This window comes from Lonchura striata, chromosome 26 (genome assembly GCF_050655825.1).
Source record: "Lonchura striata isolate lonStrDom1 chromosome 26, ASM5065582v1, whole genome shotgun sequence".
NCBI lineage: Eukaryota > Metazoa > Chordata > Aves > Passeriformes > Estrildidae > Lonchura > Lonchura striata.
The window spans coordinates 8,227,735-8,237,500 of record NC_140728.1 but is presented as its reverse complement, the minus strand read 5'-3'; the positions used below and the strand labels follow the sequence as shown (position 1 = coordinate 8,237,500).

The following is a 9,766-nucleotide window of genomic DNA, read 5'->3' as shown; positions in this document are numbered from 1 at the left end:
GGGCATGGCATGGTGGGGAGGGACACTGACCCCATCCCGTTTGCTCCATTGCTGAACTGGGAGCAAGGGAAGGGGCTCTGGGGTGGGGGTAGGCAGAGCTGGGGGGGCTCTGCGGCCCCTCTGAGAGGCCCCCCCGGCACCCTCCGCGCCCCCACCCAGTGCTCCCCACTGCGATTCTGCACCCCATCCCTCCTTCCCACCGCTGCCCCCCAGATCACCTCCCGCTACACCCCCCGAGCTCCCCCTTTCCCTTCCCCGAGGGGCTTCTCCCCCCGGCCACGGCCCCGTGCCCTTCCCATCGCTCTCGGGAGGCAAACGGGGAAACTGAGGCACGGAGCAACCCGCGGGGCAGCAGCCGGGGGTGTGCCCCGCTCCGCTGCCCGGGGCGGGGGCACAGGCGGGCTGCGGGCGGCAGCGAGCTGCCCGCTGCGGGGCCGCGGCCGCGGGCTCGGGGCGCTCCCGGGGCACCGAGGCGAGCCGGGCGGCACTAGGACCCAGCAGCCGGGCGGTGCGGAGCAGCCCTCGCCGCAGCGGCTCCAGCCCCGAGCATCCCCCGGCAGCCCGGGGACACCCCCCAGCCCCGAGCATCCCCCGGCCGGAGCGGGGACCCCCGGCCTCAGGCCGGCTCCATGCAGACCCCCAGGGTAGGTGCCGCGGCCGAGCAGCCCCGCCGGGGCCACGGCCTGGGAAGGTGGGGAGGTACCGGGAGGTGGGGGAGACTGCCCCGGGGCTGGGAGGGGGTCCCCAAGCGGTGACATCGCTTCGGGGGTCCGGGCGAGGGAAATGGGCAGTGAGAGGGGGAGGGGGGAGCCGCGGCTGCGCCCCCGTTCCGTCAGCATCCCTCCCTGGGGGGGCAGGGTGGGGACCCCCGCCCCCGTGGGGAACACGCGGGGGGCCCGGGGTAGCCCCCACATCCCCCTCCTGTCCCACGGAGGGGGTGTGAGCTCGGGGTGGGGGGGTCACACAAGGCCTCCAAGCACAAGGGGTGAACCCAGGACTTGGGGGTGCTGGGCCCTCCCCTCCTTCTCAGAACCCCCCCCCACCCATCCCGGCCCACCGTGTGGTCCCCACACTCTGGGTAAAGGGCTCCACTGGGGTGTTTTGGATTGAAACGTTGGAATTAGGGGGGTTTACCCCAGAACTGCTCATTTTTTGGGGAACAAGGCTTTTGGTTGGGGAAGAGATTTGATGTAGGGGGTTGTGGAGATGGATAGGGGCTGATGGGGACTATGTGAGGGGGGGTCACAGCTGTGCTGAACCCTGCCTGGGATCTCGGGTGTCCCCCAGAACTTTCTGTCCCCTCTGGCTGCTCTACCTTCCCCAGCTGCCTGGGGGCTGTGGATGGGGGTCACAACTGGCCTGAGACCCACTCTGTGTCACTCAAGGGTCAGCTGTGATCCCACCATGGCTTTCAGGGGTCCCCTCAGGGTTTTCCCCCTCTTCTGACAGCTCCACCCGCCCCCAGGTACCTGTGGGATGCAGGTGGGAGTCCAGCTCAGCTCTCAGGGGTCCCCCCAGGGTTGTGTCCTCTCATGACAACTCCACATTCCCCCAGCCCAGCTGTGACCTCTGCTATGGCTTCCAGAGGTGACCTGTGACTCTCCTGGGCTCTCAGGATTCCCCCCAGGGTTTCCCCCCATGACAGCTCCACCTTCACCCAAGATACCCGGGGGGGGCTGCAACGGGGGGTCCTGCTCAGCTCTCAGGGGTCCCCTCAGAATCTCTCCCCCTTTTCTGACAGCTCCACCTCCCCCCAGGTACCTGGGGGCTGCACCTGGGGGTCCAGCTCAGCGCTCAGAGGTCCTCCAGGGTCCTGCCCCCTCCAGTGACAGCTCCACCTCGCCCAGGTACCCCCTGGCTGAGCAGCGGGGACATGAGCGGGGCTGGGGGGCACCTTTGGGTACTCTGAGTGCCACCCCCACAGCAGCCCCCCCACCCGCAGCCCACCAAGGATGTGACCCTCTGGCGATGCCCGGCTGCGCCACGCTCGCCGCCAGGCCGGCGGCACAGGATGGAGCCTTTCCTGCCCTCCCCGTGGGGCTGGAATGGCTCTAGAGGGGGGTCCCGGCCCCCCAACAGCACTGCCGAGGCCAAGCCCAAGGACGTGGCCTCCAAGTCTGTGGGGCTGTTCTTCATGGTGCTGCTGGACCTCACGGCCATCGTGGGCAACGCCGCCGTCATGACGGTCATCGCCAAGACGCCGGCGCTCCGCAAGTTCGTCTTCGTGTTCCACCTGTGCCTGGTGGATTTCCTGGCTGCCCTCACGCTGATGCCGCTGGAGATGCTGTCGGGTTCGGCCGTGTTCGAGAGCCCGGGGCTGGGCGAGGCCGTGTGCCGCGTGTACCTGTTCCTCAGCGTCTGCCTCACCTCCATGTGCATCCTCTCCATCTCCACCGTCAACGTGGAGCGCTACTACTACGTGGTGCACCCGCTGCGCTACGAGGTGCGCATGACCGCGGGGCTGGTGGCTGGAGTGCTGGCCGGCGTGTGGCTCAAGGCTGTGGCCACCTCACTGGTGCCCGTGCTGGGCTGGTTGTCCCCGGACCGCCCGCCAACGTCTGGTGCTCGCGGCTGCTCCTTGCAGTGGAGCCGCGGGCCATCCTGCAAGGTCTTTGTGGTCTTCTTCGCCGCCTTCTACTTCGTCCTGCCGCTCCTCATCATCGTCGTGGTCTACTGCGGCATGTTCAAGGTGGCACGGGTGGCAGCCATGCACCACGGCCCGCCGCCCACCTGGATGGAGACGCCGCGCCGGCGCTCGGCGTCGCTCAGCAGCCGCTCCACCATGGTCACCACCTCGGGGGCACCTCGGACCACCCCGCAGAGGATGTTTGGTGGGGGCAAGGCGGCCGCCGTGCTGCTGGCCGTGGGCGGCCAGTTCCTCTTCTGCTGGTTGCCCTACTTTTCCTTCCAGCTGTACACGGCGCTGAGCACTCGGCCCTTGGCCGGGCCAGCGGCTGAGACTGTGGTCACCTGGCTGGGGTTCTGCTGCTTCACCTCCAACCCCTTCTTTTACGGCTGCCTCAACCGGCAGATCCGCGGGGAGCTCGGCCGGCTGCTCACCTGCTTCTTCAAGCAGCCCCCGGAGGAGGACCTGCGGCTGCCGAGCCGTGAGGGCTCCATCGAGGAGAACTTCCTACAGTTCCTCCAGAGCACTGGGCGCCCACCAGAGCCCCCCAGCCACGAGCGGGACCTGCCCCCCGTGGATTTCCGCATCCCGGGGCAGATCGAGGAGGAGGTGGCCGAGGCGATGGAGTGGGGCGGGGGGAGCGGGGTGTTTGTGCCCGTGGCGGGCTCTGCCAAAGCGGGGCTGTAGCGTTTGGAGGGGTTTGGGGTAAACGTGGCTCTGAGGGGAGAGATGGTCACAGTGACTTGCTGAGGGGGGCTTTGTCAGCGCCATGGAGGGTTGGAGGTCCCACGGTGCTTCTGGGCTGGGAGTCCCACACTGCCACGGAGGGTGGGGGGTCCTCACTGCATCCACAGGGAACTGTGGGGGCCCACAAGGCCCACTGGGGTGGTGGGGTGCAGGCTCCTTGCTGCAGCCATGGAGAGTTGGGGGTCTGCTGGAGTGGCAGTGATTCTCACTGCTGTGGGGGATTGGGGGTCCCACAGCACTCGTTGAGGTTTGCGGGGGGTCTCTGTCACCACAGTGGGTGTCCTACGACTCGTGCTGATGTCTGTGGGGTCCTCATTGCCATGGGGGATTGCGGGTCCCACCATTCTCATCGCAGTGTGGGAGGGTCCCCATTGCTGCCATCACAGGTGATGGGGGAGGTCCCACCACCCTCGCTGGGTTGATGCACTGGGGGGGTCAGCACGGCCGCCACCGCGGGGATCGGGGGTCCCGGGGCAGCACTGGGGGCACAAGCCCAGTGATGGGCCAGGGGTGAGAGTGGGGCGCTCGTGTTTAGGGTCTCTCCAGGAGGGGGGGTCCCTCTACAGACAGGGAGAGGAGGGGTCCCCTCCATCCCCCCATGGCCCTGAGAGCCCTCCTCAGTCCCGCAAAGCCGCTCCCATTAGCCGAGCCCGGCCCTCTGGGGGTGCGGAGCCTGCGCCCCCTCATGAGGGAGCCCTGGGGGTCTGGGGCCGCCAGGAGAACTACAACTCCCATCATACCCGCCCAGCAGAACCGGAAGTAGGGTGTTTCCCATCGTGTCTCGCTCTACCGAGGCGGAAGTAAAGCGCTTTCCCCCCATCATGCTCCGCTCGAACCCGGCGGATAATGATGGCTGAAAATGATGTCTCCTCCCATCATGCCCCGCTCTACCGAGGCGGAAGTGCTCGCGCTCTCAGCCCGCAGGACTTCATTTCCCGGCGTGCCCTGCGGCCGGGACCGGAAATCCGGCGCCGCCTCAGGAGCCGCCCGGGCCGAGGCAGCTGCGGCCCCGATCCCGATCCCGATCCTGGTTCCGATCCCGATCCCGGTTCCGATCCCGGTCCCAGTCCCGGCCCCTCGGCCGCCCGGCCGCCCCCGCCGCCGCCATGGGGTGCACGCTGAGCGCCGAGGATAAGGCGGCGGTGGAGAGGAGTAAAATGATCGACCGCAACCTGCGGGAAGACGGCGAGAAGGCGGCCAAGGAGGTGAAGCTGCTGCTGCTCGGTGAGGAGGGGCCGGGGGCAGAGCGGAATGGGGCTTTTCGCGCTCCCGGAGGAATTTGGGGGAGCAAAGGGAGCTCTCCGCCCTCAGGAAGGAGTTTGGGAATGGAGAAGTTGGGGGAATCCCTGGATGGGCTGGGGAGGTCCCGGGGGATCCTTGGGAGGACTGAGGTGGTTCCTGATGGATTCCTGGGGGAGCTGAAGTGATTCCCGAGGGATCCCTGGGGAAGCTGAGGTGGATCCCGAGGGATCCCCGGGAGGGCTGAGGTGGTTCCTGATGGATTCCTGGGGGAGCTGAGGTGGATCCCGAGGGATCCCTTGTGGGGCTGAGAGGGATCCCGAGGGATCTCTGAGGGACCTGAGGTGGATCCCGAGGGATCCCTGAGATAACTGAGATAGATCCAGAGGGATCCCTGGCGGGGGGGGGGGGGGGGCTGAGATAGATCCAGAGGGATCCCTGGGGGGGGCTGAGATGGATCCAGAGGGATCCCCTGGCACTGAGGAGGCTCCCGAGGGTCCCCTGGTCCCCTTCCGAGGGACAGGGCATGACTTATCCATCCTAGCTGGGGGTGTTCTGGGCTGTCCCGGGATTCGGCCCGTGGGCTTTTCCCGATGGAATTCCCCGTGCTCCCTACCCGGTGGGACTGGGAGAGGCACGGCTCATCCCGCGGGTCCGGCATGGAAGGGAGGGAATGCTGGGGCTGGAATGAAATTCCTACTCAGGGAGTGGGGTAAAACGGTAAAAAGGATTTCCCTCGAGGAGGGGTGGCACATTCCCCTTAGTGGAGTTTGCTGTGGTTGGTCTGTGTTTTGGGGTTCCTGGAAGTGATGATGGCAGCTCAGAGAAGGCACAAGCTGCCCTCCCTGAGGGCTGGGGGAACAGATTGAGATCAGATACTGGGGAGAAATTGGATGCTGGGGAGAAATCCCTCCTTGTAAGAGTGGAGAGCCCTGGCACAGGGTGCCCAGAGCAGAGTGGCTGCCCCTGGATCCCTGGAAATGCCGAAGGCGAAGTTGGACATGGCTTGGGGCAACCTGGGATAGTGGGACGTGTCCCTGCCCGTGTCAGGGGATAGACTGGGATGAGCTTCTAACCCAAACTAGTGTAGGATTCTGGAGTTCTGTTCAAACCCTCACACTTTTACAAGCACCACTCAGGGCTGATGAACCATCTGCTCATGCTGATTTCTCTTTTCAAGGTCTGAGTATATATTTTTGGTTATCCTGATTTTTCTGTCTCGGAGGAGACAGATGGAGTCTGTGAGGATCTGAACAGCAGCGCTGAGTGGGTCCTGTTAGAGCAGGATGTGTGAAGGAACCATCCTGCTCCAGGAATCCTTTTTCTTTCCTATTTAGCCCTTTTTCTTCGCTCCCTGCAGGAGCTGCTCCGAGCTTTGTACTTGGTGTGTCCATGGAAAAGCTCTTGGCTGCGTGTCAGGAGATTCCTTTGTTCTCCAGGTGTTTGTTTTGGTGTTAATAAGCAACACTTGCACATTCCCTGGAATAGAATAATTCTTTCCTCTTATTTTTGTATGACATTTTTTCCAAAGCACCAAGGGCTTTGAGGCTGAGATTGGTCTTATCAGCAAACATGGAATGGGGGGAGTATCCCAGAAATTGTACAGTCATCAGTTGGAATGTGTTAGAAACCAGGTGAGGCTTTAGAGCTCAGAGCAGCAGCTGATTTTGGGTCAGCGTTGGCTTTGGATGGCAGGAAAATTCCTGCATTTCCTGGTGTGTCTGCAGGTGAGGAGCTTTTTAGGAGTAATTGGGATGTTGATCTGGACCTACCTCTCGATCTACCTGATCACAGGTCAGGTTTGCACCTGGTTGTCACTTGCAAATCTCTCTCAGGTATTTCCTGGTTCTAAAGCTGAGTGTGGAGATTCCTGGGAATACCAGGAAATGCTGGAATCTCCCCACACATATCCTTCTTGATGTGCAGGTAAAGCAGAGCAGGGGATTCCCAGGAGGAATTATCTGCAGTGGGACCATCCTTTCACTGAGACACTAGAAGCCGATGGAAAAGTCCATGAAGATTTTTCCATGGTTTGAGGAAGGGTTTTTTATCCCACATAAAACTGTCTGGATCTGCAGGGTCTCATGTCATTCCCTGAGTGGTTTCTGCACTTCTCAGAGAGGGTTGGTAAAAAAGGAATGGATTTTTCCTGAAGATTGGACTCCACACATCTTTCCCAGCTCAATTGAAAGAGCTGCCCCAGTTTGAGATCTGCAGAGTTGTGATGAGCAGGGGAAGGGCTGTGCCTGTGGAGAGGGAGCTGGATCCTTCCCAGCTGGGGTGTGAGGAGGCTGGGGAGGCAGGGAAGGACCCAGAATCTGGAGGGTTGGAAGAGGGGAGGGAGAAAAAGCAAATACAGTGAAATTTGGGAGAGAAGTGAAATACAGCCCAAATCAGGAGATTTGGAAGAGGAATAAAATACACATGAAAATCAGGAGATTTGTGGGAGAGGAGAGGAAGTAAAATGCAGCTGAAATCAGGAGGTTTAGGAAGAGAAGAGAGAGAGGAAGGTAAAGACACTGAAAATTGGGAGATTTGGGGAGAAAAAAGGAAGTAAAAATACAGCCAAAAGTGGAAGAACTAAGGAGAGGAAAGGAAGTCAAATACCCCAAAAATCAGGAGATCTGGGAGAGGCCAGGAAGTCAGAAATCCCCAAATCAGGGTTTGGGTGTGTTTTCCTTTCTCTCCTCCATAACCCTTATCTTCTCTTGAGCAAGGGTGGAAGGAGAGAGAATTCCAGTTGTGCTCCCTTCTTCTGGGAGCTTTACCTTGACTTTTTCAGCACCTTCCACCTGGGAGAAGGTTTGGATGCTGGAGGAAGTGGCCCCAGCACCTGGATAACTGCAGAATTTCTGGGATAAAGTTAATCCTGGAGCTTCTCAGGGATTTCAAGTCCCTCTGTTGTGTTTCCCTTTCACAACTCTGAACTTTGTTGAGCAATTCTAAGTTCTGGGGATATTTTATAAAACAAATGAAACCTGAGTATTGAATAATGACTGAGCCTGGTTAGTACGACCCTGTGGGATGTAATTATTGTTCCATGTTGGAATGCCCCCAGCAGCTCTGCTGGCATTGGCACTGGCGTGGTTGGAGTGATGGCAGCAGTGGATTCACTCTCTGGAACAGCAGCTGAAGCTCCCTGGAGGCTGGGAGCAAGCTGGGAATGGCCCAGGAGCCCTCAGTCCCACTTTTCTCCTCCCATTTGCTCCCAGGAAAAAGCTCCTCAGCAGGCACACACCGGGTTCTGCTGGTGGGGAAACCTGGCAGATTTTCCCAGCCAAATAGAGGAGGGTGCTGGAGCTCTTCCTGGCTGGGTAGGAGCTAAGCCAGATGCTTCACTCTGCTTGCAGTGTCTTTTCAAAGCTCTGGCACGTTGTTCTGGGCTGTGGCTCAGGGGTCTGTGTGACCCTGAGTGGTGAAGCTGGATTCCAGAGCTGTCCCATTCCCAAATCCCTGTGTAAATGGTGGTTGTGGATGCACCAACCTTGGACTGTGTTTGCCCAAAACACCCCCTGTTATCCAGCCTGGCCAGCCTCCCTGCCTTTGAATATGCTGTGTAATTACATTGAAGTGGTGCTGCTAATTAATGCAAAAACAATTAAAAGCGTAAGTTTGTTTTAAAATAACCTCAATTTGCATAATTCACCCTCCTCCACTACTCCAGGAGCCCTCAGCTTTTTCCTGATACTGATTTTTCCAACCTTTTTTCTTTCCTGAATTCCCAAAGGCTTCCTCAGCACTGTTTTGGTTGTGTTTAGGTTTAAAGTAGGAAAGTGTTTTCTGGGGATGCAAACCCAGGCAGAGCCGGTGCTGCAGTTAATTATGGTGTTAATTGAAGTGGCTTTTTCTCAGAGCTCAGCAGCTGTGCCTTGGTCCCTATTCCAGAGGATCCATCTGGGGGTCAGACCTGGTTGCTCCTTGGCTCTGGAGCTACTGGATGCCCTTAGAATGGTGATACAAAGCTCTGTGGTGGGGTGTTGGTCTCCAGATGTTGTCCCAGCAGTGGCTGCTGCTCCAAGTGTCCTTCCTTGTGGGATCTGCTGTAGGAATCCTGCTGGGGAAGCTGCAGGGAGCTGTTGTTTCTCTAATCTTGAAGGTATCTGGGTCTGCTGGATGTTCCTGGTGACTTGTGGCTGTGGGAGGATTCTCCTCACACAGTTCACAAGGACCTGGTTCAGGCTAGATTGCAGGGAAGGTTTAGGTTGGATATCAGGGAAAATTTCTTGCTGAGAAAGGTTGTCCAGCCTGGCATGGGCTGCCCAGGGCACTGGTGGTGTCTCCATCCCTGGAAATGCTCAAAAAGGATGTGGATATAGCACCTGGGACATGGATTAGAGGTGGACATGGCAGTGCTGGGATACAGTTGGACTCGATCTCGGAGGGCTTTTCCAACCTTAACAATTCCATGATCATAATTCATTTGGCAGCAGGTCAGATCTCTTTGAAGATGCAGCTCTTCTCTAGGCTTTGAGCTCCATGGAGGTCTTTTCTCAGCTGCACTGGAGGCTGGAATTTCCCTGTCCTCAGGTGTGGGAGCTGCAGTTTCCACCCATGTCTCTGTGTACCTTCCCCTTGATTTTCTGTTCTGCCCTTTTCCTACCAAACCAGATGCAGGGCAGGCAGAATGCTCTTTATCTCCAGAGTACCTGAGCCCCTCGAGTTTTTCAGGAGTCAGCCATGATTTATTTAATCTGGAAAAGAGAATTTGTTCCACCAGGGTCAGATGTACTCTTTTCTGCACAATGCCATTTTCCAGCTGTGGGATGGGAATTCTTCTGTCCCCTGGGTTGTGTGTATATCATGTACTCGTGTCAGGACACATGGGTGAGTGTCCATGCCCAGCACTGGGATTTGGGGATGGACAATTTCCAGCAGACAGCTTGGTTGAGGAATTGTGATTCTATCTATGCTCCAAAAGCCCTCTGGATATGATTCAAGTTTCATTAAATTCTGAGGCACAGCATTGAAATAACTTTTCTCAGAAGAGCAGAGGGAGCTGTAAAGAGGAATTTTTTAATTAGATCATGGATCTAATCTTCTGGAAGTTTGGAGTGAGCAGAGCTGTGCCTGCACCTCCTGGGATGCAGCACTTGTTCCCTGCAGAAGTGGGATAGAAAAATGGAATTCATGACTTAAATCGGTTTGGAGCTGAAA

At 58.8% G+C, this 9,766-nt stretch overlaps 2 protein-coding genes across 3 annotated transcripts in view; both read left to right on the top strand.

The window, feature by feature from the left end:
- Positions 1 to 1,883: 1,883 nt before the first annotated feature.
- GPR61 (G protein-coupled receptor 61) lies at positions 1,884 to 3,352 on the top strand. Of its 2 annotated transcripts, XM_085561455.1 has the most exons (2): positions 1,884 to 2,443; positions 2,585 to 3,352. In XM_085561455.1, the coding sequence occupies exons 1-2, from the start codon at positions 2,012 to 2,014 to the stop codon at positions 3,311 to 3,313; spliced, it is 1,161 nt and encodes a 386-aa protein (XP_085417581.1). In that variant the 5' UTR covers positions 1,884 to 2,011; the 3' UTR covers positions 3,314 to 3,352. The 2 variants fall into 2 exon arrangements, with proteins under 2 accessions (XP_085417581.1, XP_021383401.2); XM_021527726.4 differs by having other exon boundaries at positions 1,884 to 3,352.
- A 976-nt stretch (positions 3,353 to 4,328) lies between these two features.
- GNAI3 (G protein subunit alpha i3) overlaps positions 4,329 to 9,766 on the top strand; it is a 28,669-nt gene continuing 23,231 nt past the window's right edge. The window contains exon 1 of the mRNA XM_021527650.4: positions 4,329 to 4,597. Coding sequence (XP_021383325.1) covers positions 4,480 to 4,597 — 118 coding nt within the window. The 5' untranslated portion in view covers positions 4,329 to 4,479. The remainder of the gene's footprint in view (positions 4,598 to 9,766) is intronic.

Coding starts and splice junctions, on each gene's coding strand:
- GPR61 (XM_021527726.4), top strand. CDS start 2,012: ATGGAGCCTTTCCTGCCCTCCCCGTGGGGCTGGAATGGCTCTAGAGGG.